Raw genomic sequence first — 26520 nt, 5'->3', positions numbered from 1 at the left:
GGCCCCAGTCCGGCCTTTTATACCGACTCCCGGTCACGTGACGGACGTCATCGCCGCGTGCGGCAACAAGATGGCGGCGGCGGCAGGGGTGGCTCCGGTCCAGGCGCGGTGGGTGCAGGGCTGGGGGCGGCGGCCCCGGGACCCTGTGAGGGCCCGGCCTGGGTCCTGGGGCCCTCTCGGTGGGGCGGGTTGGGAGCGGGCTGCGGCCCGAGGGGTCATCAGGGCTTCCCACCTCCGGTGCTGTTTTATGGAGTGTGGGAGCGGGACCGGGGACGGTTCGGGCTCCTGACGGGCTGTCCGGGGCTGCAGGTTCGTTGCCTCCAGGGAGCGGTTCCACGCCTACCTGAGGGCCAGCGGCCAGCATAGAGACGACGGAGAGGCTGAGGAGGAGGAGGAAGAGGCTGGCAGTGAGCAGAGTGAACCCCCTGCGAAACGAGGGAGGCTGAGCGAGCATGGCCTGGGTGCAGAGAGCCAAGAGGGTGTTGGGGAAGGGGAGAAGGTGCCTGCGGAGAGGAAGCGAGCCCGGGGGCAGAACAAGAGCAGGCCGTGCATGAAGCCAAACCACTACGAGAAGAGCAGGCTGTGCCCATCAGTAACGCAGGTACGAAGTGGGGTCCTGCTCAGCTTTGCCCAGGGGGGGTCGTTTATTTTTGGGTCTTGGAGAATGCATTCTGGAGGATTGAAGGCAGAGGTTGAAGCAAACTCCCAGCAGGAAGGCGCTGAGGCAGAACTGCTTCAGTTGACTTGTTGGGAGAACGTGTAACAGGGTGAGGCTGAGCAGGACAAGGCAGCTTTTCCAAGGCCATAAAGCTAAAACATCTCCTCAAGTACTCAGTATGCCCCAGCATGTTCCGGAGAGCAGTTCATGGCATCCCCAACATCATCCACGGCCTGACAGATGCTCACTGCAGTTTTGTCCCCTCTCCAGCCCGGGGTGGACCCAGGCTCACATCAGTGGTGGTAGAAGGTACAGGCAAGCATGTGTGCAGGTGGAGGGCAGAGGTTTTAATCTCCCCTTTTATTATTTTCAGGGCTGTGCAGATAAGTGCTACTTCGGTCCACGGTGTCGCTTCCTTCATGACATCAGTGAATACATGGCCACAAAGCCGCCTGACCTAGGGCACAGCTGCGTGCTCTTTGAAACCTTTGGCAAGTGCCTTTATGGCATCACCTGCCGCTTTGCCAAGGCCCACCTTGGGGATGGCTACCAAAACATCATCAACACAGACCTGACCAAGCAGTGGGAGGGGAAATCACTGGTGAGAAACAACCTCTCCAAGGACCTCCAGCACCAGCTGCGCAAGAAGAAATTTAGCTTCAAGAAGGCTGATGAGTACCTCCGCAGTCTGGCCAAGCCCCACAAAAACAGTGGGAAGGGAGGCAAAGCCTTGGGGTGCTCTGCAGAGGATCTGGAGGTGTCCAACTACACAATGCCCCAGGAAGGCCTGGGAGACGCCCCAGAATGTCTGGTGCTACCAGACGAGGGAGGAGATCCCAAACAAGCTGCCTTGCAGAGTCCCGTCCCCATAGAGGGTGAGGGGGAATGTCCCATCAAAACAGCTGGCTTGGTGACAGATGAAGATATTGTAAAGCTGCGGCCATGTGAGAAGAAGAAGGTGAGCAGTGACAGCAAGGGCAGCTCTCTCATATCCCTGTCTAGTGGTTGAGATTGTCCTTAGGAAGACAGAAGAGACAGCTGGGTGAGAGGCAGGCAGAGGACAGAGCTGCTGTCCCCACGTTACTGTCATGAGAGGGGAAAGGTGTGGGCAGGTGAGCTGTTGGGACCATGGCAATGTTATTGGAAGGATGAGAACTGAGAGGAGATTCAGCCCCTTGAACGTGAAGGAGAGTAGGAGCTGAGCTCAGTGAGGGTGGAAATGATCTGCAGGGAAAGCTGGGGCTGGTAGATCTGCGTGTACTTCATGGTGCTCTCCGGCCCAGTATCGCCTCCTTCCCCTCACCTCTGTCATGGTGTCCGTTAGCCAGTCTAGCATCCTGCTAAATCTCGAACTGCTTTGAGTTTTCTCCAAGCTGAGCAGTGAAAACAATTGAGCAGTTAAAGTTTCTGTTTCTTTTACTGAAATGTCAGGGAACAGTTGAGGTTCTGAACAAAAACAGTGATTTTCTGGGTTTCCACTGAGTTTTTTCAAGGCAGGTGATAAAATCACTGATTGGAATCTCCTCTGGTTTAACCACTGCTGGTTCAGCTCTGTTAATGTGCTCCTCCATCCCTGGTTATTTTCCAGTTGGAAATCCAAGGCAAGCTCTACTTGGCTCCATTGACCACGGTAGGTAACTAAGTCAAAATTTGACTTCACCACATTTGGAACAGAGCAAATCTCCTGATTAACCTGTCTCTTTCAGTGTGGTAACCTCCCTTTCCGAAGGATATGCAAACGCTTTGGGGCAGACATCACCTGTGGAGAGATGGCTGTGTGCACAAACCTGCTTCAGGGCCAGTCCTCTGAGTGGGCTCTCCTCAAACGGCACCACACTGAAGATGTTTTTGGGGTGCAGGTAACTGCTGTCATCTTGATAGCCTGACAGATGATATTTCAGTTCTGAGGAGAAAAGTTGCTGATTAAACTCATACAAACTGTCCCCCTTTGGTAGCTGGAGGGAGCGTTTCCAGACACAATGACCAAATGTGCAGAGCTCCTCAACCAGACAATTGATGTGGACTTTGTGGACATCAATGTTGGGTGTCCCATCGACCTGGTCTACAAGAAGGTAAGATGTTCTGCAGCATGTCCTGTTTCTGTCAATAGATACTTGTCTTTTGCCTCATCCCCTGCTACCTGATCTGCTCCTGCCAGTTTGATCCAGACCTTCCAATTCACTTATGGACTCCAGTAAGGAGGCCCATAAGCTGTTCAAAGAGCAGAGGAGGATTGGCTGTCTCTTCTGTCTGGCAGCAGGCAGAAGCCAGGAGGGAAAAAGGTGTCTTTGTTGAAGCATCCCCTTCATCTGAATCTGGAGAGGTTACAAGTTTTAGTTACATTTCCTAAGCGGAAGGCTGCTTCTTTGTGCAAGGAGACTCTGGTGCAAAGTCTTCACGGTGCCACCTTTCTTTCTCCAGGGAGGAGGCTGTGCTCTGATGACTCGGACCAACAAGTTTGAACAGATTGTCCGAGGGATGAACTTGGTGAGTCAGAGCACCTGCTATGAGCAGGAGAAAAGCTGGTAAAGCAACCTCCTGCCCCAGCCTGGCCTCACTCTGCCCTCTCTGCAGGTGCTGGATGTCCCACTGACCGTGAAGATACGGACAGGGGTACAAGAAAAGATTAATGTGGCTCATAAAATAATCCCCAAGCTCCGGGAGTGGGGAGCATCCATGGTGACGGTATGGGGTTACTTGCTGTGACAAAGATTGTTGGCTGGTGTCTGGGGAGCTCTGCTTGCATATCAGCCTAGAGCACAATGTGGGGGTGACCTTAGCCCTTCCCCACAGCTGACTAGCTCTTCCAAATACCTTTGATTATCTGTGTACTACCTTTTAGTGATTTCTTCTAGTAAGACAAATTCAGATGCTCATATATCTAGGACATTGTCCTTGATTGTCTTGAACCTTGTATCTATTACAAAAGGAGATGGCTGCTGCAGTGCTTTGAAACAGGAACTTCATTCAACTAAGCTTCATTGTGGCAGGGCTGGGGACTCTTTTGCATGGGTATGAGTAGTTCCTACCCACAGTGAATATTCCCTTTCACTGCAAATTGTCACTTCTTGCTCTGGCTTGCAAATAGCCCAGTCGCTACTCAGAAAGCTTCCAGCGCTTTCTCAGCCCTGATAACCACTTCTGCAGCCCAGTCTGTTAGCAGCTGGCTGGACTGTACACCTAGAAGAATCCTTTACCCCATCCTGTTGGTGTTGCTTTTGTTGAAGCATATTCCTCCAGTGTTTGCGTCCTACTATACTTCCTTTGTGACTTTTGGTGAGGTCTCTATAACTTCTTTCCCCAGCTTCATGGCCGGTCCAGGGAACAGCGGTACACAAGGGTTGCTGACTGGGACTACATAGCAGAATGTGCTAAAATAGCAAGCCCTATGCCTCTTTTTGGTAAGTGTTGCTGGTTTATTGGGTCTGAGATGTGCTGCAATATCTGGTTTGAAACATATTATTTTAAAAACACGCACAACAAAACACAGGCCCCCAAGGACATTCAGCCAGGGGGAAAGGTTGGAGTGTCCCTACCACTGCCCATGACTCCACAGAGGGAATGAAGTGTGTGAGTCTTGTGCATTTCAGCTTTGCGGATGTGCTTGGGGCCAGAAGTGGTGAGGACTGAGCAAAGCAGGAGTGGAAGGGACAGGCAGGACACAAAACAACTTTTTAGCAGGTGCTTTCTCCTGTGGGCACCGTGGCACAGAGAGTCCTGGAGGGTAGGAGTCGGGAATGAAGAAGAAGAGAGGAGAAGGCTCTGTTCCTCCTTGTAATGGGAACATTAATCAGAAACATTCCTGCAAGTCTCTAAACATGAGTCCTGGAGCCTCTTTGGACAGCGTGGCTCCTGGACACAGTGTCCGTTCTGAATTTTATCCCATGTCTGGATTATCTCATTTTGACTTGCCCTGGTGCATCGCTTTGACCTCTGGCTTCTCTCTCCCTTCTGCACAGGAAACGGTGATATTTTGTCTTTTGAAGATGCTAATCAAGCCATGCAGATGGGTGTTTCAGGAATTATGATTGCAAGGCAAGTGGCTGCACTTCTTCCCCTTTGCTTCTGGGCCCTGTTGATGCAGGAGTAAGAAATCAATTAAAAAATATCTAAACTAACACAAAACACGAGAAAAGTTTCCTCTTTGTGTAATTACTCTTTGAAACTTGGTACAGTCAGTGTATCTGTGGGAACTCATAGCAGCTTCCTGTTGAAATTGAAAGCTTTAAAGTAGCGCTGGCTGGCAAATAAGAGCTGGAAAATCTTTTAAGTTGGTTGGCGTCTTCAGAAGCATCAGTCACAGGAATAACGATGCACATTTAATTTTGCTACAGAGGAGCGCTCATCAAACCATGGCTTTTTACTGAAATTAAGGAACAGAGACACTGGGATATTTCCTCCAGTGAGAGATTTGATATCCTCAAAGACTTCACCAACTATGGCCTTGAGCACTGGGGATCAGATACTCAGGGAGTTGAAAAGACCAGGAAGTTCCTGCTGGAATGGCTCTCATTTCTGTGCAGGTAATTGTGCCCAGCTGAGAGAATCTTTTCCACAGCAAGGCCACACCCTTTGAACAGTAGCACACAGTGTCATTAGCATTTATATTTCATTGTAGGTATATTCCAGTTGGATTATTAGAACACCTACCTCAGAAAATCAATGAGCGGCCACCTTACTACATTGGGAGAGACTATCTGGAGACGCTGATGGCAAGCCAAAATGTGGACGATTGGATTAAGATCAGGTAACAAAGCATTGCATTTCACTTAAATTGCTAGGTTGTGACATAGCAGAGCTCCGCAAAGTCCCTGTGTCTGCATGCATCTGCCAAAGAGCAGTGATGACTCCTTCCCACAAGCTCAAGAGGCTGTAAGAAACCACCAAGGGTTAACCAGTGCTTTAATTGGAGGTTTTAAGCAAGCTTGGAGTTGCCATAAAGAGCTTTCACTCCCTGCATCTGCCTCAGCAGCATTCAGTACCCGCTGCAAATCTAGAACAGCTGACCTCTCTCATGACACACTGTTCATCCTGGGACAATCGTAGGAACCAACAAAGGAATGTGCAGTGATGGGACAGCTCAGGCTTTCAGCTCTGTCTCTCTGTACTCTGTGCAGACAGTCCCGCTCGGCCAGGCTGCACAGATGCCAAACAGGAAAGCAGCCCCAAATCCCAATTCAGAAGAACTGAGCATATCCCCCATTTTTCAGCATCTAATTTCTGAGTTTGTGCAACAGAATGCAGGCAACTGCTTTTCCCCACATCTATGAGACCTCAGGTACTGGCTGGGAAGTGACTTAATAAGCTCACAGCCAGCTAAAATGAGAGCTCAGGCAGCACAGCCAGCTGCTATTTCCCATGTCATGGAAACAGATTAACAAAAATAGAGCATGGCTACAAGCTTCTCTATTTTTTGCTAATCCTCATTCATTTTGTTAGTATTGGGAACAGCTGCCTAAATGCAAATTACATTGAGTTTTAATCAGAATTTTAAAATGCCATTTTTCAAGCAGAACCTGCCCACACTAGACTGTGCAAAACTTTGTAACCTGTGCTCTTTGCAGGGCCATGTAATAGACACAGCCATAGGAACTCACAATTTTGGATCAGATTAGGTTTATTTGTTAAAGATTGCTTAGGAGCTGCTAAGGAGATTCTAACCCAAATCAGGAGTCCTCCAAGCATACCCTCTTTTGAGCTGTAGATTCACAGCTTCTCTCATTATGCAATTATATGCCCTGCTGGGATACTCTCTGCCGACATGTCTTACGGAAAGTTTTAATGATGGCTATGTTGAATGAGCATCCAGGAAATACGTTAAGCCTCCTTGACTATACAGAAAATTACTCTGCACTGAAAACATAATGTGGGTTCCAAAGTGTGAAATAGTTGAAGTCTTAAGCTAGGATAACTCACAATAGCACTGGCTTACATCATTTTAGGATCCAACCTTAATGCTTTTTGGCACTAACAGAGTTTTGGCTCTGCACGAGCACAGCAAGAGGTGGGGAGGAGCTTTCAGAGGCTTGTGTTGATTCTAGGCATGTGGTTTCCAGCAGTGAGGCTGGTATTTGGATCACCAAACTTAGAAACCCATTTTGGCATTGACTCTCAGTGACTCCCCAGCAGCAAGGGCATTGCCAATACATGGAGCTTGCATCCCTCCCGTGCTGTGGTTCAGGGTTAAAGCTCAGTGCTAGGGGCAGTTGCATGCAGCAACACTTCACATATTCAGGAGGGTAAAAGCTTGATTTGGATACATGTGGCTGTAGTAACCATTGCTGTAGAGCCAGGGGGCCATGCAGGTGGGTAGCAGCGGCTCTGCTGTACTAACCTTACTTTTTTTTTTCTTCAGTGAGCTGCTTCTGGGACCTGTTCCTACCAACTTTACCTTCCTGCCTAAACACAAGGCAAATTCCTACAGATAGGACTGATGAGGCTGTTTCCTATGGCATCAAGTCAAGGGAAAGCATTAATATGGTGGGTGTTTGCAGAGCAGGTTGTTCAGCTACGCAAAGAAATGAAATAAAGTTTTATGTTTTTAGAAGCGTGGTGGCTTTCTTGCCCTGAGCATCATTGCCTGCCACAAGTTGCACAGCAGATGGCCTTGCACTTGCGTAGTCTTGCAGCCAGAGGTGCCTCACTGACAGAGCAATCTGTTTAATTAACAGGATACAGGCCAGAAGAGATCTTCAGCCTCCAGTTCACAGTGGGAGTTGTCCCAATCACCCCACTCCACATGCTCTTCACATTGTGGGAGCAAGAGGCCTCTGTTCCTACCAGGATATCCTTGGTAGTGCCAAATCCTTCATGTATGGGGAAGGGTTGTACTGACACAATCCCTAGGGGTCCTGTAGATAACAAACAGACCCAGTGTCCCAGCATCTGATATTGTGCAGAGTTCTGTCCCTTCCTGGGAGCAGGCACAGGCACTTGCCATTTCTTGGATGTCAAGTGCCATGGGGAAGCATGGCGCCTCCAAGGGCTTTGCTGGGGGAGGGGGATGCAGAGCTGCTGTTTTTTCATCAAAAACATTTCATCCTTTTTGTGCAGAGGATTAATGAAAGCAGGGTGAGTGACACCGCATACATGACCTTCCCTAGCTCCCTCAAGGTCTTTCTCTAGGTTTGGATCACTTGAACAAACGCAGCATGTGAAGGCTGCCAAGTACAGAAAACAACCACAAATGCGCTCACTCTGTGGCATGAGGACTCACTCCATGGATGCAGCGTGTCAATGAGGGGCAGCCACAAGCCAGACAGCTCATGTCCATGACAGCTCAGCTGAAGCAGCTTGTTCATTTTCCTCCTAAAAAGCCTGCAGCTCACGCAAGGTAGAGCCATGCACCACAACAGTGGGTATTTCTTTCATGCTCAAAGAACGTAGCTGTTTGAATGAGCTTCCTGAGCAAGCAGTGCTGAGTGGATTTCCTGGTGGTGATGAGCAATGTTCACATGCTGCCTGGCATCGCTCTGCCACCAAGGAGCTCTGGCAGGGCTGAGGTTCAGGGCTCACAGAGCAGCGGAGCAGGTGGGAAGGAGCATACAGACCCCATTAGCTTCCCCATGGGTGGGTACAGCCTCACTGGACAGAAGGAAACAGAATGGGGCCTCCAAAAAAATTTTGAAAAGCCACAGCTGCAAAATTTAAGCCAGGCAATCCTCACAAGGTGCCTTGAACTGGGAGCACATGGGGAGCAGACACATTTAGGGGCAGTGGGTTCAAGGGCAGAGACAGGGTGGAAGGACAGGTGGCCTGTGGCAGAGCCCAATGCTCCTGGGCAGCTTTCCAAGGCAGCTCTTGCTCAGCTGACGCTCACACACTGTGATGCCAAGGCTCGCACCAAAAGTCATTAAATTAATGACATCCCTGTCCCAGCCTATATGGGAAACCTGTGCACCCATGTGCCTGGTGGAGGCTCTCGGCACACTGGAGGGTGGAGGCTGGGCAAAGTGGCAACAACAGACTTCTTAACCCAACATCCCTCTGTGCCAGGCAGCGAACATCCCCACCAGCTCCACAACATCCTGGGACCCTAGATGGGGCTCCATACACAGCCCCAGACACGCACAGCCCGGCGGTGGGTGCAGCACCTGCGGGACCCTCTCGGACGTCCCCAGCGCTGCCTGGCTCACCCTCAGCAGCCCACAGCCCCTGGCACAAAGGCTGTGACAACGCCTTCATTTATCTTTGTTCTGCAGCAACAGTTTTGCTACTCAGTAGGGGCTTCATCTGAGGCACACGGGTTCACAAGCACATTTAAAAAAAAAAAAAAAATGAGAAAAAAAAAAAAAGGCAGCACACGAAGAGGGAATAAACAGCATCTTCAGAAATATCTTCCAAAAGAAAGAGAGTGGTTTCCATTTCACAGCCTGTTTACCAATAACCTTGAGCACCCGTGGGTTTGCACAGGGCAACAACCCCCTCCAGCACACCCAGGCAGGGGAGGACCAAAGCTCTCGGCACCGCAGCCGGGCCCCCGCTGCACAAAAATCAGCAGCAAATGGCAAATGCAGGGAGAGGACACAGCGGCTGCAGGGCGCTGCTGCTGAGGACTTCAGCAGCATTCCAGCAGCTGCAGGCAGTGCGAGCGCTCCATCTCCCGGCCGCGCCGCGCCTGCACCCGCTGGGGGTGTCCCCAGGTTGAGCTCTGCCGGGCCATGGGTGCCCTCTCCCCCGCTCCGTCCCCACGCCTCGGACCTTACCAGGCTGTTCCTGTCCCCAGCAGCCCCACGCTGTCCCCACGCATCCCGCTGCAGACCCCAAAAGAGGCTCCCAGGCTGCTCCGGGCTGTATTTCATGAGGGCAACAAGCCCCAGGCTCTGCCCTATCAGCACCCTGCAACTGCCTGCAGGTGTGGGGGCACCGCAGCCCCGATTAACCCTTTCTCTCCTTGGGGAAGTTGGGGGGTGGGGTTGGAACACGGCAAGCCCTCACAGTCCTTCCTAGGAGACCCACAAACAGAAGCAGCCAGACCTGGAGTCGTAACCAGCCATGGAGCTGCCAGCCCCACGGCACCCACCCCGCGGCCACCAGCGCCCCCAGGCACCCTGGCCCCTTCAGCCATTCGTCCTCACCCAAAACTTCTACCCTGCAGGTAGGGTCCGGCCCTGCGGCCCACAGATGCTCGATGGCAAACTCTGCATCCCTCCCTTCATCGCATCCTGCCCTCCTCCTCTTGCCCCCACCCTGGTTCTGGAGGTGACTGATGGTGGTTCCTTGTCTCTCTCTCTTCCAGGCTTGCCTAACCCCAGGCTGGAGCACCCCTTCCAGGCACCCCCAGCTATGGTGGCATCTGGCATGCCCCGGGCCCCCCCTCCAGGTTTGGTGTCCCCCTGTCTCCGACAGTGTATGGGTTCAGCAAGCCCAGGGCAGCCTGGGGAGGGAGGAGAGGGGGATGTCCAAGGAGCATCCCCCCCCCCCCCAAGCTCCTACAGCTCCCACCTGACCCCACAGGTCTCCAGATGGCTCCATGTGGCTGCTTCTTCGACCCCCGCGTCTTCCACATAGAGTGGACCACCACCAACCTCCCCTCGCCAGCAACCTTCACGCTCGTTGGCTCCGCTTCACTGCCCAGCACTGCCCCACGGGGTCCCCAGAGCCGTGAGGCATCCCCAGCCTGGGTTCCCCCCCTGCAGCTCTTCATGCCCTATGACCCTCAGGGGAAGGTGGCAGTCCCTGCCCCCCCAGTGCTGCCACCATCCTTCCCCAGCTTCCAGCACCTGGAGGGTCAGCTCCAGCAGATGAAACTCTCCAGCACAGCTGTCCCCATGGAGGCATCCATGGGTGGGGGCACCCCCCTGGGTAGCAATGACCCTGAGGACAGCAGCATCTCCCTGAACAGTGACAACCCTGCTGATGGTGACGTAGCCCTGGGCAATTCCATCATCCCTCATACCCAAACAATGGGACATGCCCTAGAGAGCCCCATGTTGCTGCCTGAGGAGGTGCTGCTGGAGGAGGCCATGAGGCTCTTTGACTGTTCCCTGGGGGCAGGGGAGTGCAGCCAGGGCAGTCCCAGCAGTGTCCCCATACCTGAGGACCCCAGTGACACCAACAGCTCCAACCCCTGCTACGACATCAGCTCGCTCTGGCTGCCCGAGGAGATGCTCTCCTCTGACTACAGCATCCCTGAGGCCTCCAATGCCATCCTAAGCATGGAGCACCTTGAGGAGATCAGGCTGAACCTGGAAGAGCCGCAGTGGGACCTGCCACTACTGCTGTCACCAGAGGACAACGCATTTCATCCCAACACCAAGCTGGAAAAGCGAGGGAAAAAGCGGCGGAACAGATCATTGCCAAAAAAAGGCAGCAAGCCCAAAGCCTCCACAGCCAGCGCTGGGGTTAGAGGGCAGCACTAAAGCCATTTTAGGGGTGGGAGGGATGGGGATAAGGAGGAAGGGGATAAGGATGTAGTAGGTTAGCTTTCATCTCTCTCCCCCCTCCAAAAAAAAAAAAAAAAAAAAAAAAGTTAATTATTCAGAACTGCATAGGACTCCATGCCTGTGGGGGTGGAGGAAATGCAGAGACAGCAGGAAATGGCAGAGGTACAAAATCAACACTGAGCCCCAAATGAGAGCCACCAAACCATCCCCAGGATGAAGCCATCACCAGCAAGGCAGACAAATGTAGTAGGTGGACCTCCCAGTCCCTTTGGGAGGGGGGAGCTCTTTGGTGGGACAGGCCAGGACAGACAGGTCCATGCAGGACTCACAAACACAGCCCCATGTTGGAAGTAGCATCCCCAGCGCTGCACTGAGCCCCTGGAATGAGAACAGGGGACAAAAATAAATAAATAAATGCTGTACTGCCTTCACATTGAGCATAGCCTGCATCCTCTCTTGTAGGGGCAAGGGTCAATACAAAGCACTTATAGACCTCAAGGTAATTCCCATTCTTGGGTCCCACCAGACTCAGCTCCAGAGCCTGGCTCATCCTCACTGCTGCAGGAAAATAACCCCAAATGACCCAAAGAATGGCAAGGGATGGAGTTGCTGGCAGGCAACTCCCTTCTCCCCTTGTCTCGCTGCACCTTGGACAGCCACAACACCAGGAAAGTAAGGAAAAAGACATCAAGGAAAAGACATCATAAATAAATCACTGCCACAACCAGAAATTGCCTGGAAACTTCATCTCACTTTATTGAACATTTCACATCCGAGCTCCACAACTTTACACCAATGCATGCAACAGCACCTTCAGGAGGCAGCGCTGTCCTGCCACGCTCATGCAGGAGCTCTCAGTGTCCCCATTGTCACTGGCCCCAGGGACGTGGGGGGACCCAACATGACAGAATCCCAGCAGCATCACCCAGGGCTGGCCTGGGCCCTGGCAGGAGTGGTGGCTGCTGGCCTGAGCATGGCGCTGGGTTCTTCTGGTGCTCAGTGTCTCAGCTCACACCCTGCTCTACCCCGAGCATCCTCACCCCCAAAACAGCTGCACTGCCACCGCCCGCGGCTCTCTGGGCCACCAAGTTATTCTTCTTGACACAATAAGGAAAAACAAAACCAAAAATAATCCCCAAACCAAAACACAAAGGAGCCTTAGTGCTTGAGGACAAGTTTTCCTCTCCCAATGCTGTTGTAGAAGCCCTTGGTGCCATCAGGCCCATGTGGCAGGCGAAGCACACCAGCACAGAGGCCGAGGGACTCTGATACCTGCTTCACAGCCAGGGGATTGCCGGGAGGTGATTTGGCATCCAGAGAGGGGTCAGGGGTTATGCTGCCACCCCAGGGTGTCCACGCACCTACCCCGCTCCCCCAGCCAAAATCAAGGCCCTGGGAGCTCTCAGGGCTGGAGCCAAGGCCAAAGCAGCCACCAGTGCTCAGCTCTGTGGTTAGTGGAGGAAAGACCTTGCTGGCGAGGAGCGATCTGGTAAAGGTGCTGCCAAAGGAGCCAGGCTTGAAGCCACTGTGGCCATCAGGCCTGGAGGGTGTTGAGAGGAGGAGGGGCAATGAGGCCTGGGCCGTGTCTGACTCCAGGGAGCTGCACAGCAAGGAGTCCTCAAGGCTGTAAGGGAACATCTCAGCCGCCACTGCCTGTGCCTTCCATCCCAGCGTCTCCTCCACTGCCGCTGCCTCCCTCTCAGTCACACTTTTCTTTGAGCCCTTCCCTGAGAGCCGTACCACCCGTATGCTTGCGGAGCCAGGGCGGCTCAGGTCCTCAAAGGCCCTGCGGGCACTCTCCAAGCTCTCATACTCCACCAGTGCACAGCAGCGACTCAGCAGCTCGGGGAAGCGCACCGTGTATTTCCGTACATCTGAGGGCAGCTTCCTGCCCGGCCGCAGGATGCGGATGGAGGCGATTGCGCCAAAGGGGCTGAACATCCTCGTGATGGTCTCGATGAAGTTCTTCTGGAGTGGCAGCAGCATACCCAGCTCCTGAGGCAGTGGGTCCCAAGCCAGGAGCAATTTGCTGGGGGGGATGCTCAGCAGGGACTCTGGGAGGGGGACCCGCCGCCTCACTTTGGTGCCCTCCTCATTCACTTCCAGCAGTTCCGAGAACTGTAGGGCGTAAAGCGTGAGCCGCCAGTCGCGTGTCAGGTACTTCACCTGCGGTGAAAAGGAGGCCGCTGCATTCCCTGGCAGTCCAGGCAGGCTGCAGCCCCCTCACCCCAAAGTCACAGCAGGGCAATGTCACCCTTCACCCAACTACCGCTGGGGATTAGAGAAGATTCCCAAGGACCCCAGCAATAAGCCACAGCTCCCCTGTACTCCATGCCACCAGTGCTTCCTCACAGTTCTCTCGTCCAACTAAAGCCTCCATGTGGAGGCTGCCTCCTGCCATAACCAGCCTACCTTCTTGAAGGACGTGAGCAACTTGATGCTGACAAAGCCCATCTTGTTCTTCTGGACGTGCTTCAGGAGGAAGGCATCCTTGGCCAGGTTCTCGTCAGAGAGGTAGAACTCTACCTGGGACACAATCCTCCGGACCAGCTGTGGGTCGGGGACAGAGTAGCTGCAGTCGAATAGGCCAGCACCCAAAGCATCGCTCACATCACAGAAGCTCCTGGGGGAGCAACAAGGACACGGGTGTGAATTGGTGGCCTTCAGGATGCACAGCACTGCCCTGTCCCAGCAGCAACAGCACAGGTGGCAGAGGTGCCAGGAAGGCCTAGGCCCATCGGCCTGGGAGCCACAAACCTAAACCCATTCCAGATAAGGGTCTTGGGATAAGCACAAAGCAAGACTAGGGCTCACCCCCCACACACACATCCCCATGGCCACACACCCACTGAAGCTCTTGAAGTCATCCTGGCCGAGCAGGGCGAGTGAGCGGCTCCGAGGCGGAAGGAGATGCAGCCCAGGGAAGGAATTTCTTTGCGCTGGCAGAGTGGTGCTGCAGCCAGGCTGGGAACCGAGCCCCAGGGCCACCACAGAACTACGCGATGACATGGTCCTTCATCTGGGACACCACACAGGAGAAGGGTGGTGCTGGGGTGGTTTCTGGCCACAGGCAGCCCCAGGGCAGAGCACAGCCCCTGGGCGGCAGCCCCAGCCAAGGGATGGGGGAGAGGGGGCAGCCCTGTGCCGTGCCCTTACCTGCTTGACACGGTAGAGGGGAAGAGTGGGAAGTCCTAGCACCACATCCTAGAGAGCTGCAGGCAGCAGACCCCCAGCCCTCCCACCTCCAAGCTAAGGCTCCTAAAAGACAGAGAAGGAGGGAGAAGAAAAGAAAAAGAGAAAGAAAAACCCCTGGGGGTTCTCAGGCTGCTGGTTTATAAAAGCAACTGCCCAGAAGGGGCCCAGCAGCCAGGACCATGACTGGCTGGGCCCCACCAAGTGCCAGCTGAAGCGTATCTGAGGGTTAAGCAGCTCCAGCTGAGCCCCATGAGCTCTGCAGGTGCTGGGTTGGGGAGGCAGAAGAGGGGCAGGCAGGACCCCACTGCAAGAGGCATCTCAGCTCCAGACTCAGTTTCCCTGTCTTGTGCAGGGACAGTAACAAACACGCACAAGGAGGGTTCAGCCCTGTGCAGTGCTCAAGCTCCTAGTGCTGCCAGGGTGACAAACGAAGGTCTTCTGCCTTTTTCCCCATGCCTATAAGAGGAAGCAGAAAATCCCTTAAAAAGGGTTGAAGCCTGGGCCATGCAATCCCCAGGAGGAGTGACACCTTGGGGCAGGATGGCCCACGGCTTCAGTAAGAGGTGGGGAAGGAGGCTGGGATGAAACTCATCCCTGTGGCTTAAGCCTTTGATAGGGGCTGCCCACCTCTTGATGGGGCCTGATCCAGCTGCACCTTAGCCCATCTGTCCAGAGGGAGAGGGAAGGGAGCGAGAAGGATGCAGGGAGCCTTCCCCTTCCTGAGGTGTTAGAGCAGGAATGATCCTGTCCTTAATCACATCCCTGTTCCCCGCCTCCTTTCAGTGATTAAAGAAATGGGACCACCACAACTATTGTACAGGCCTGAGCATTTCATATATGTTTATTGCTATTCAGGTTTAGTTGGGAATTTTGTGCACGTGGAGTTTAGGTGGTTATCCAGACTCTTTGCACGGTGCTGCACTGTTCCAGAGCATCTTGCTTGCATGTCCGTGGTGAGCAGGAGGTGGCTGGCTTCAGTCGGTAGGGGCTGCAATGAAGAGCCAATGCACCAGCTGGAGTTTTCACACTCTGTGGGAGCAGGGGAGTATAAGGCTTGGTTGCTCAGTTGGTTTTTTTTGACCATTTGATCTCATCAGCAAGATCTGAAGTGCAGACACTGACCCAGGGAGTATTCATTGTCATTATTTACAAATATATCCAGCTTTCTCATTTGTCTCCTGCTACTTTGATATGAGACATTTACAGACAGACATCACCCTGACAGACAACAGCACAGGACAGTAAGAGGGAAAGATGTGCCACTGTACACACTTTCTTTTTACTTTCCATTAGCATTTTTTTTTAAAGTGTCACATGTACCTTAGTACCACTTTGAATGAGTAAATATTATATTTGGATAGAATATACTCTGATATGCAAATGTACACGAGGCCCCTGGAAAAGCTCACATCAAATGCTGTATAAAACATCATTAGAAATAATTATAATAAAAGCTATTTATGACACAGCCTTTATTCACAGACAGGTTTGCCCTGGGGCTTTGTTTTTGCAGTTTGGCTTGATGACAGCCCCCCCACCAGCCCCACCGTTAGCGACCACATGGACCTCATGGAATCAGAGCCCTGCCTCAGCCCTGCAGGAGCCAGTGCAACAGCGTGGGAGCAGGAGAAGCAAAGCAGCAAGGGAAACGCCACTGCAGTGCTGAGCATGGTGCTGGCCAGGGCCCACAGAGAGCCCCTTGCTGCTGCAGGGCCAAGGCTGAGCACTGCGGGAAGCAGGCACACTGCCTGCCCTAAGGCACTGCGGTCGCACACCCCTCGCCCACGCCCTGGACACAGGCCCACGTGTGGGGCCATGTCACTATTTTTGCAAGACTTCAAGCAAGAATTGTACAGAACCTGCTGGGAGCTCAGGGCGTGGGATCATCCGTTCTGCATGGGTACCCTGGTGAGGATGGGGATACCCCCATCTCACGGTCATGGGCATCAGAGCCAGCTTTGTGGCCAGCTGCTGCGTCCTCAGAGTCCTTTGGTATCTTGAGTTGGCCTGACAGTGTCCCAGGATCATTCACAGATGGAACACACAGCTGGCAAGACACAGGTGCAGAGGGGAGTGCTCGTCCCATAGTCCCAGAGCATGTCGTGCACTGCTCAGCCGGGACCAGGTCACGGCACAGCCTGGAGTCCCACAGGTGGGTTCATGAGATGCACAGTATGTGTGTGCCCAGCACAAACAATTTGGCAAAGTCAGAGCCAGGACAGCATGTCTTAAAAGTCTGTAGGAGAAGGGTTAGGCATTTTTCCTTCGTCTTGGGCACTGATCGGTTCAATTTTGTATCACAGTGAAGTCTGAGAAGTGGGGAAGGAACCCAAACCACCTTCCCTGAAAGAGAAAGCCTCATGTGCCCCTCCATCATCCCCCCGTTTGGCTGGGCACAGCCTCTCCTCACCAGGCACATCCAATTCGTCATGAACCATGGAGGCTTTGCACTCTTCTTTAGCAGACTTTTACCTTCACTCTCCACTCAGCAGCCATGCTACTGCTGCTGCTGGCAGAGAGCAGGGGGCAGGCAGGCGTCCATCCCACACACTCTTCGCACATGGACGAAGCACAGCCCTCTCCCACCGCCCACCCCGGCTCACCACCCACAGCCCTTCCTCAAACAGCAGTAAACATATAGAGAAACTAAGAGGCACTAGTAGCGTAGACCCGGGGAGACTCAGGCTTGCAGATCAAACCTCATCCAGCCAGAGAAAAGCCAAGTCCCCATGTTAGATCTCCTGTAGCGAGTGGCCAGCATCGCTGCGTTCTCGCTTCACAAGTGGCTCCCCCATGCTCCGGGAATCCATGTCCACCTCGCTGCCCAGATCACTGATGTCATCTGCAAAGGACAGGGCTCAGACTCAGAGGGGTCCCTAGGGACAAGAGGTCCTTTTTCCCAATGGAGTGGGGTGGAAGAGCCAGCACAAGGTTCCCCCTCCCACAGTGACTCAACCCCGGCCCCACAGGACTTCCCTCAAGGGAGAGGAGGTACCTTTGTCCAGCAGTGTTGGGGACATGGATGTGAGGTCACTGAACTGAAAGAGAAAGGAGTTACAAATTAAGTGAGGATTATGGACACCCAAGGCACCTGCTGGCATCTGTTTCCAAGCAATTCTAACAAGCAATTTAAGCACTCGGGAGAAACCACAAGCAGTGCCAGTGGCAAAAAGCAGAAACAAAAACAACCACTTATTTTGGGGATAAGTCTGCCGCTCTCATTTAAACCTCTGGGCAAATATACAACACAAAAAATCCAGGACAGGGTCAAGTTCTTGGAAAAGGGCATAAGGAGAAAGTGTTCTGTCTCCCACGTCATGATCAAGTGCTGCACAAGGATGTTGCCACTTCTCCAGCTCTCTGCACATCAGGTAGCTGCTCAGATGCGCCAGCTTTCACCCGTCCTGGATTCTACCAGCACTCCAACTATGCACAGCTCTGTGCAAAGTCCTTTCATTCATGCCAGGAAAGTGCTTTGGCTTGCAAGGCCACAGTACCAAGTGATACCAGAGAGCTGGTGACATACTTGGTTCTGGAGATGTGTTGTCTCCCTCTGTGGTAAGGTCTGAAACTAAAGTACTGTAACAATAATGCTGGAAAGTCATGCAGCGTTGAGCAGCAGAAGGAACTGAAGACAGCAGGAATTATGTGAGCAATGGAAATGGAAGAATGCAATTCAGTGTCTTTTGCTAAGAAGAATCAGCCTCCTCCTGGAGAACAGAAATACTGCAAATGTTTAATGAAGGAGAAGCAAAACCTAAGGGATGAAAGCCTCCCACAGCTAGGTCTTGCTGGAAACTACTCTCTTGTTTTCATGTTTCTTTAATATCAATGAAGACAGAGGTTTTGCAGGGAATTGTGGGAACAGCAGGGATAGTGGGAATTCACATTCACATTCATTTCTTCTTTCCATGGAAAGAGGAAAACAGGATGAGCTTCAAGGAGCAAATGAGATCAGTTTTAATCTAACAGTAGTTTCTTTATTGCTTTCACAGGTTGACCTTTTAAATCTGGGCATTTCAGAATGAAAAGTTGAAAGCAGCTTCAGCTAGGCAGGACAGGACCTGTTTGCAAACCAGACACCATGCTTACTGTCTGACTTGTAATGACAAAAAATAAAAATAAAAATAAAAAACTGAAAAGCCAAACACCTATCATTTATTCCTCTTCTTCACATCAAAAATTGAGAGAGTGGCTGACTGTGCATGTAGCTCTGGGGTTTGCAGAGGGGTCTGAAGAAGTTACATGCACAGAGCCAATGAAAATTCTAGGGAAGGCAAATTTTGGACATTTTGCTTTTGGTTAGGTTTTGTGTTTGATGCGACTTAGCTATGGCAGGTCCCCTAAAATCAGGGTTGGTACCCAAAGATTACAGAGAGAAGTGGGTAGGTCAATTTCCTCCCTCCTCCAGGCCTCTGAATCCCAGCTGATGCTCATCTGCCTCAAAAAGCATCAGCTCAGGTTTTACCAATCCATGAGAAAAGATGCTCAGGTAGCTGGATCCTTCTGCCAAGCACTCAAAATACCTCAGTAAATCCTTCAGCAAAGATGGTTATAAAACATGTTCAGGGCACAGTGCTGTTTGTGAACCAGTTATGCCCCTTTATGCAATGCTTAGTTTGGGTTTGTTACTAGGGAATAAACAATTCTCACCTCTCCCATTACGGCAATTGGCGTCTCCCCTGTTGCCTGGGCAACACGATGCTCTACCAGATAAAACATGTATTCATCATACAGCAGGCGAATCAGGTGGAAGGAACCAAAGCTGGCAGCACTGCGCAAGGTGAGGTCACGGATCACCATGGAGCTGGAGAATGGACGGGAAACAAAATATTTGGGATGTGCTTTACACTTGCATCGTGGCTGATGTGAAGTTCTTGACCCTGAGGGTACTATGGGACATGGTGCTCTATTTCTAAAGAGTATCAAAAACACTTTAAGAAATTAGTTGATGGAGCATCCTATCCCCATCCCAAAAGGATACTGGTGACAACACTCCTGTCTGCACCAGGGCAGAGCAACAGTCAACCAGAGTTTCATGGGTGTAAAGAACTTGGCTTCGGCGTTTCAAGAAACATATTTACATGCTCTAGGCATGTAAATATGCCCTAGTGCCACAGAAATATCCCCAAAATGAGAAAGAAAATGTACCTATAGAAAGACCATTTCAACAGGAACTGCCTGGCTGCCTTTGGGAAGCTGGGACTGCCCTCATGATGCTTCAGGACTTGAGTAACGACATTATCCAACCAACTAGCCCACTGGTCCAGGGAGCTCTGCTGTTGCAAAGTGAGCTTGAAATCCTGCTCCAGCTTCTGTACCGTGCCTTCCTCGCACTGGCATACCCATGAGGCTTGCTCCTGCTCGGGAAGAAGGGCTGACAGTCACTCATGCAAAGACTTCTATTCTACAGTTTTTGGTATTTCCCAGCCCAGGAATTTAACTTCATTTCTAGTAGGCAAGGACTCCAAACCAGCTCTAAAACGCATCTCCTCCAATATGTCCTGATGTAGTGGGTTTACGTGGCAAGGTTTTGGTAGCAGGGGGCCATAGGGGTGGCTGCTGTGAGAAGAATCCACATTAGATGAGGGCCCTGCTGCTGACCAGAGACAGGCCAATAAGTGATGTTGTTTGCACCTCTGTGAGAGCATATTTAAGAAAAGGAGGGAAAAAAAAAACAGCTGCTGGGGAACAGCAGCTGGGAGAGAGAGAGGAATGAGGAACAGCCTTGCAGGCACCACGGTCAGTGAGGAAGGAGGGAGAGAGGTGTTCCAGGTACCAGAGCAGAAGTCCCCTGCATCCTGTGGTGAGGACCACGGTGAAGCAGGATGTCCCCCTGCAGCCCATGGAGTACCACAGTGAAGCGGGATTCCACGCTGTAACCCATGGAGGAGACCATGGTGGAGCAGGTGGCCCTGCACTGACAGAGGCTGCAGCCTGTGGAGGACCCCTGGCAGGAACAGATTCTGGGCCAGAACTGCAGCCTGTGGAGAGGAGCCCATGCAAGAGCAGGGGTTTGGGGGGAGCTGCTGCTCGTGGGGGACCCAGGTTGGAGCAGTTTTCTCCTGAGGGATGGACCCCGTGGTATGGACCCATATCTAGAGCAGTTCTTGAAGAGCTGCAGCCTGTGGGAAGCCCCTGCAGGATCAGTTCGGGAAAGACAGCATCCTGTGGGAGGGACCCCACAGTGCAGGGGAAGAGTGACCGAGAAGGAGCAGTGGAGACGAAGTGCTGTAGACTGACCACAGCTCCCATTCCCCCCCATTCCCCCATGCTGCTCAAGGGGAGAAGGTGAAAAAGGGTGGAGGGGGACAAGGTGTTTTTGTTTTCTTTCCGTTGTTTCTCACTTCTCTAGCTTGTTAGTAATAGACAATAAATCTTACTATCTCCCTACTCTGAGTCTGTTTTGCCCATCACGATAATTGTTGTGTGATCTCCCCATCCTTATCTCAACCCTTGAACCCTTTGTGTGGTATTTAATTCCCTTTCCCTTTGAGGAGGGGGAGTGAGAGAACGGCCATGGTGGAACTTGGCTGCCCACCCACCCAACCAAAACCTCCACACCTGACCACAGTACAATATTATTATTAGAATTATATTATTGTTGGTAGTAACACTTATTACAGAAATTTCTCAGTACTTTCTGCACTGTCTGCAATGAGATGGCAGACTTACCTGGAAAAGTAACAGCAAAACCTTATGTTAAATTGTTTACCTAATTGCTTTTTTCATATTGGAAATAAGATGCTGTTTAGTAGCAAATGGCCTCATTATAGAGTCCCATTTCTTGGCAGCATGGCCTGGGAAAAAATCCTGTAAGTTACCTGCACATTGGCAAAGTCGACCCGATTGAGATCACTGAGCATCTGGTTTATCTGGGAAGTGTTCTGCAGCACCGCACGAGCAGCCTGAGCCAGGTGGTTCAGGGATGTGTATCTCCGTAACGTCTGTGCAAAGGCACTAACTACCCCAACCTGCAGCAGAGCAGAGCACACAGGGCACCATGACCAGGATGCTGTGGTTCTCAGGGACAAACTTTTCTCAACGCTGAGCTCAAGCATGCGGCACACATCAGCTGGCATAACCTGCACAGTCTCACCCACCCTGCTGTCTGACATGCAGACACGCACTCCCCAGCAGCACTTTTGCAGTGTCTACCGCATCTTGAAAAACAGCCTCTGCATTTCTTTTTCTTTAAAACTAGAAGATTTCACGTTCTGTGTCCCACATTGGTAAGCTAGGGACAGGCTACAAGAATCCATGGTGTTATGAGAGGGAGTAGGAGCCTTATATTCAATCTCTGCAATGCCATTCAGTCTGTGAGGTGTCCTGCACTTTCTAGTAGGAGATTATCATTCCAGTGCAAAGATTTTCTTCCAGAAAGCCTTGTCTGCAATTTCAGGGCATGGGGATGGCTCAATAGACAGAGCATCATTGGCTTCTGTTACAAAAGAATTGCCCCACCTCTCTCCCGCTCCTGGTTCAGAATTATTCATTACACTGTGTTAGTTTGGAGTACACATAGCCAAACCCCAGTAGTGATTTCCAATCACTGTGGGAAAGCTCAACATGCACACACACTCAGTTCATCTCCCTGACCTGCAGCATGCTCCTTCCGCTTACCTTTGTCTGGACAATCTTGGAGGGGAATTCACTCATTGCATTCATCAGCCACCCTTCCAAACTCTTGGCAAAATTACGGATCGCCTGTGTAAGTGTGCCTGCAAAGAAGTCTGCAGAGTTACAAAGGCTGTTCCACATTGTCTTTATAAACCGCTTTTCTAGCTCAGGACTGCTGTGGAAAGCACAGCCACTGATTTGGTAGCTGCAATCTCAATCCAGCATCGGGGAAATCAGCCAGGTCCCAAAATGCAGTCATACAGTTCCTTTTCTTATTTGTGGCTCAGCTGAGCAGTTTCCAAATGTTGAGACATGCTCTTTAAAGACACACATGTGCCCCAGCATGCAGACTGACTGCAGCAGCTCTGAGGGACACAGTTCTACAGAACTGCTCAGCCCAGCTTGTGGCCAAGCTGTGGTCTTGGGGAGGCTGACGCACACTCCTCAGTGAGCAGCCAAATCAGATGGAAAACCCTCCATACCCCATCACTAATCTCCCAAATGAAAGATGACCCCAAGTTTCCAGGAGGTGTAGTAGGGGACAACATGGTCCTATGTAAACAAAAATACTATCTCCAAGGAAACATCTCACAAGGATTAGCCACGCTTACAACAGCTTGTGGTGCATTAAGTCTTTGATTTTACCTTGACTCATAGCCAAAGCAGGAGATGTGATATGCAATGAACCAAATGAACCTAGGAATTTCCAGGGGCCACAAAATACTGGCTATACAGAGCAATGCTGCAGAAGGTATAATGCTTTAGCCAAAAAACATTAGCTTGTATTCAAAACAAAAAAGTCTAAATCAGCTTCTACAATGGAAATCTTTGTGGCAAGTGGTAGCCAGCCAGCGTGAGTCATGGACTGCTGTTCTCCAGACATCCGGTGACTCAGGAGCAATCCAGCAAGGAGCCAGAGCTGAGCAGGAGGCAGGACTACCCATGTCACAGAATCACAGAATCACAGAATTTCTAGGTTGGAAGAGACCTCAAGATCATCGAGTCCAACCTCTAACCTAACACTAACAGTCCCCACTAAACCATATCCCTAAGCTCTACAGCTAAACGTCTTTTGAAGACTTCCAGGGATGGTGACTCCACCACCTCCCTGGGCAGCCCGTTCCAGTGCCTAACAACCCTTTCAGTAAAGAAATTCTTCCTAACATCTAACCTAAAACTCCCCTGGCGTAACTTTAGCCCATTCCCCCTCGTCCTGTCACCAGGCACATGGGAGAACAGGCCAACCCCCACCTCACTACAGCCTCCTTTAATGTACTTATACAGAGCAATAAGGTCACCCCTGAGCCTCCTCTTCTCTAGGCTGAACAAGCCCAGCTCCTTCAGCCGCTCCTCATAGGACTTGCTCTCCAGGCCCCTCACCAGCTTCGTCGCCCTTCTTTGGACCCGCTCAAGCACCTCGATGTCCTTCTTGTAGCGAGGGGCCCAAAACTGAACACAGTACTCGAGGTGCGGCCTCACCAGAGCCGAGTACAGGGGGACGATCACCTCCCTAGCCCTGCTGGTCACAGTGTTTCTGATACAAGCCAGGATGCCGTTGGCCTTCTTGGCCACCTGAGCACACTGCTGGCTCATATTCAGCCGACTGTCCACCATCACTCCCAGGTCCTTCTCTGCCTGGCAGCTCTCCAACCATTCCTCTCCCAGCCTGTAGTTCTGCTTGGGGTTATTGCGCCCCAGGTGCAGGACCCGGCACTTGGCCTTGTTGAATTTCATACAGTTGACTCCCAGTCTCACTGCAGATACTCACTGGGCACCGGTCGGAGCACATCTGGGATGAGAATTTCCACCAGGGCCTGGTACAAGATGTGATCGCAGCTTCTCATCCACTTGAGGATAGGTTCATATTTACACAGAGTGATCAGTTTATCTTTTGGGAGGGTTCCTTCGTGTTCTTCTTCACTGCATGAAAAAAGGAGGCAACATTAGAAGGTGGTTCTCCATGTGTTCACACTTCACCTGGATTTCTAATGTCAGTTTTCAACAGGAAAAAAAAAATCACATTTCTTTCAAAAGAAGATGTCGGACTGATCTTTGACTCTGCAAGGACCTCTCTGTCTATGCATTTAGACCTCTGACTGCAGTTTTACCTCAAATATGTGTCTCCTTGTGCTTGGCCTCCCTTTGCTTCCTCCATCTTCAGTCTCACTTGCCTTTCACAGCACACACATGTTCATGTGTTTCTGGCAACTGTCCTTCAGCACAGCTTCCTTAGCAATAGCTGCAGCTATATGCAAACCCTTCACACCTTTCTCCTCTTCCCTCTGCTCTAAACTGCTCTGTGGCAAGGGTGACAAATGTTTGCAGCCAGTGCTGTTTGAGCAGATTAACCATTGTTGATATGCAGAATGCTTTCATAAGGAAAAATATTTGGGGTTGTGATGAGAACTGAGCAAATTGTCTCCAGCTGAATGAAGTCAATCGAGTCAGCATTAATTTCACTTTATAGATGTACAGAAACTTTTTATGCATGATTTAGGCAGAAGATACTTGGTTAAACAACAAGCAGAGGAAACTGAATCCTTAATGCACTGCCAGAGCACCAAGAGCTGCTGGAGCTATTAAGACACAACACTGGGAACTGGGAACTTGCAGGGAACTTTTCCCATGCATGACATCAAAAAAATTAAAGCCATCCTTTGACATGCTATAAGGAGGTACTTATATCCTCTGTCTGAGCAGTTTTAGTAAATGAACTAAAGAGGCATATTCCTAGAACACTCACATGGAAAAAGCAGCCACCAAGCACCTGAACTTTCTGTTAAGTGGAACCAGGTTCTGCATTTTATCATACTTTCAACCAGCTTGGCACTTTGATAATACTTCATTTTTATGTTTGTATATATATAAAATGGGGGACAGAATGCTTTCTTTACCTATCTTATTACTGGCATGCAGAGCTACTAGAGCACACTGCCCTACCAAGACATGCTAGTTTAGACAGAGCTCTGAAGAAACGCTGCCTCCAGTATCCACATGAATGTACTCATACCTAGCACAGCTCTCTGCTGTGTTGCCATATGCCTTGCAGATATACCCTTAAGTAAAAAGGTTTTTGAAACCATCAAACAGATAGCATCCTATGCACCAAAATACCCATCAGATAACATCTATTGAGAGCAACAGTGCCATATTCTAGAGATTATTATGGGGTATTGCCTTAATATTCAAACTTTTACCATTTTTCTTCTGAATATAAAACATCAGTATCTGAAATCTTTGTATAATTAGTGTAAGTGGAAAACATAATTTTTCAATACACATTTTAACAAGAAATCTTCACCTTTTCAATTCTACTTCCACTTATTTCCCTTCCCATCTCTTTGCAGCAGACTACCAAAGCATAAAGGAAGAAGAAGGCAGTAACAGTGTGCCAGACAAAAATACAAAGCCAGGATCAGAGTAGCTCAGTTTGTCATTATCTTCCTCAAGACATGAGATACTTAAAGATTTGGACAGCCACCCAAACAAGCAAGCCAGCCTAGTTTTCATGTCTGAGATGTCATGCTACACAGATATTTAATGGCACAGAATTATAACTTTCTGTTCCTGTTGAGCATTTACAAAAGCAGTATCCCATTCTCATTCATCTAAATCCTCCCTCTATTTTGGATCAGCATTTGTTACAGGAGGCATAAGGAATGTCATAGATGTACATCAACACAGCAGATGCTTTCCTCTGAGGTCTTCACTTTGTGTGGACACCACAATATTAAACTTCTGACACTCTTTATAATGATTCTGCAAGGAAGAAGATATTTTCAAATCCTACAACGCATTCAAAATGTCTAGTGAAGCTGAAAACACTTCATGCATTTTTAAGATAAAATATCACAAAAAGTGCATCATTCAGAAATAATCAAAGTACCTGGATGGCAGGGCAGTAGAGCTATCACTAGATGGTGTTTTAGGACTCCAGAAGGATTGCCACAGTTTCTCAATGTAATGAAACTGAAGGTTCATTACAACATCCAAAGTTGCCTAACAACAAAGAACACATCTCATTAGCTGCTCTGTTAGCATCTTGTCACATAGTGTCAGCATACATTTCATGTGCTGCCATTTAGATTAAATAATTTACAAGAAAAACATCTGGAAGTGCATTGTTTTAATAATCAACGTAACACAAAACAGGTCACAGAATGAAGAAACAACATTAAGTGCAATATCTGAGTTGCAATACCTAACAAATCACACATTCCTTGTGATGTTCGAGCTTTTTCTGACAGCAGGATGTGAGAAGAGCACATGAATAATGTCCCATATAATTTAATAAATCAATTAAAAATATTCAAAGTAATCACCTCGCAGTGGCGCCTGTAAAGAAGCTGCAGAGTCTTCACGTCATTCATGGTGACCCCTTCTTGTAAGAGGACGTTGCCTAGATCAGGGGCTGGGAACTCAGGAAAGACATGGGTTACATCTGGGGAAAAAGATGGGAAAGATGTCCAAAATGAAGAGCACTCAGTTACGCAGGACTACAGTCAAGTACAAGATGCTGCTGTCACTGGTGGCTGTCTTTCGTGTTTCATCTGCTGATGAAACTGGTGAAATGAGACTGATATTCTAGTACTTCACTGGTTCATACCATTACAATAGGCAAAAAGTAAACAACTGCAGTCCATATATTCAGCGTGGAAGGGA

General features: G+C 50.5%; 4 protein-coding genes and 1 long non-coding RNA gene across 25 annotated transcripts in view; 2 read left to right on the top strand and 3 right to left on the bottom strand.

The window, feature by feature from the left end:
• Positions 1 to 15: 15 nt before the first annotated feature.
• DUS3L (dihydrouridine synthase 3 like) lies at positions 16 to 7210 on the top strand. 3 transcript variants are annotated; one of them, XM_072029381.1, is made up of 13 exons: positions 16 to 108; positions 310 to 601; positions 1032 to 1613; positions 2247 to 2288; positions 2365 to 2517; positions 2614 to 2730; positions 3080 to 3145; positions 3233 to 3343; positions 3963 to 4059; positions 4618 to 4693; positions 4993 to 5181; positions 5277 to 5405; positions 7014 to 7210. In XM_072029381.1, the coding sequence occupies exons 1-13, from the start codon at positions 71 to 73 to the stop codon at positions 7084 to 7086; spliced, it is 1965 nt and encodes a 654-aa protein (XP_071885482.1). In that variant the 5' UTR covers positions 16 to 70; the 3' UTR covers positions 7087 to 7210. The 3 variants fall into 3 exon arrangements, with proteins under 3 accessions (XP_071885482.1, XP_027328494.1, XP_071885483.1); XM_027472693.3 differs by having other exon boundaries at positions 1032 to 1616; XM_072029382.1 differs by lacking the exon at positions 7014 to 7210 and having other exon boundaries at positions 1032 to 1616; positions 5258 to 5394.
• LOC110354373 (uncharacterized) lies at positions 3990 to 9488 on the bottom strand. The gene is made up of 2 exons (XR_005261295.2): positions 9364 to 9488; positions 3990 to 4730 (listed from the first exon to the last, which is right to left on the bottom strand). It is a non-coding gene; the product is annotated as an uncharacterized lncRNA (long non-coding RNA).
• Positions 9489 to 9613: 125 nt separating this feature from the next.
• Positions 9614 to 11480, top strand: PRR22 (proline rich 22). Its single transcript, XM_072029383.1, has 3 exons — positions 9614 to 9755; positions 9897 to 9980; positions 10115 to 11480. The coding sequence occupies exons 1-3, from the start codon at positions 9653 to 9655 to the stop codon at positions 11017 to 11019; spliced, it is 1092 nt and encodes a 363-aa protein (XP_071885484.1). The 5' UTR covers positions 9614 to 9652; the 3' UTR covers positions 11020 to 11480.
• A 294-nt stretch (positions 11481 to 11774) lies between these two features.
• On the bottom strand, positions 11775 to 14898 carry LOC101800468 (la-related protein 6). Of its 2 annotated transcripts, XM_013108263.5 has the most exons (4): positions 14200 to 14898; positions 13889 to 14062; positions 13456 to 13666; positions 11775 to 13209 (listed from the first exon to the last, which is right to left on the bottom strand). In XM_013108263.5, exons 2-4 carry the CDS (start codon positions 14050 to 14052, stop codon positions 12202 to 12204), a joined length of 1383 nt encoding a protein of 460 aa, XP_012963717.1. In that variant the 5' UTR covers positions 14053 to 14062; positions 14200 to 14898; the 3' UTR covers positions 11775 to 12201. The 2 variants fall into 2 exon arrangements, with proteins under 2 accessions (XP_012963717.1, XP_012963718.1); XM_013108264.3 differs by lacking the exon at positions 14200 to 14898 and having other exon boundaries at positions 13858 to 14056.
• Positions 14899 to 15050: 152 nt separating this feature from the next.
• RFX2 (regulatory factor X2) overlaps positions 15051 to 26520 on the bottom strand; it is a 62231-nt gene continuing 50761 nt past the window's right edge. For 13 of the 18 annotated variants that reach the window (XM_038169120.2, XM_072029376.1, XM_038169125.2 and 10 more), the window contains 9 exons: positions 26181 to 26299; positions 25745 to 25857; positions 23627 to 23778; positions 21862 to 21971; positions 21063 to 21212; positions 19390 to 19598; positions 18892 to 19045; positions 17234 to 17276; positions 15051 to 17080 (listed from right to left, as the gene is read on the bottom strand). In XM_038169120.2, the coding sequence (XP_038025048.1) occupies positions 16971 to 17080; positions 17234 to 17276; positions 18892 to 19045; positions 19390 to 19598; positions 21063 to 21212; positions 21862 to 21971; positions 23627 to 23778; positions 25745 to 25857; positions 26181 to 26299 (1160 nt within the window). In that variant the 3' untranslated portion in view covers positions 15051 to 16970. The remainder of the gene's footprint in view (positions 17081 to 17233; positions 17277 to 18891; positions 19046 to 19389; positions 19599 to 21062; positions 21213 to 21861; positions 21972 to 23626; positions 23779 to 25744; positions 25858 to 26180; positions 26300 to 26520) is intronic. The other 5 variants (XM_038169132.2, XM_072029377.1, XM_072029380.1 and 2 more) reach the window with 1 other exon arrangement.

The sequence above is a fragment of the Anas platyrhynchos genome, chromosome 29, assembly GCF_047663525.1.
Source record: "Anas platyrhynchos isolate ZD024472 breed Pekin duck chromosome 29, IASCAAS_PekinDuck_T2T, whole genome shotgun sequence".
NCBI lineage: Eukaryota > Metazoa > Chordata > Aves > Anseriformes > Anatidae > Anas > Anas platyrhynchos.
Note: the sequence above shows the minus strand (reverse complement) of the source record. Positions and strands in the feature narration are given on the sequence as shown.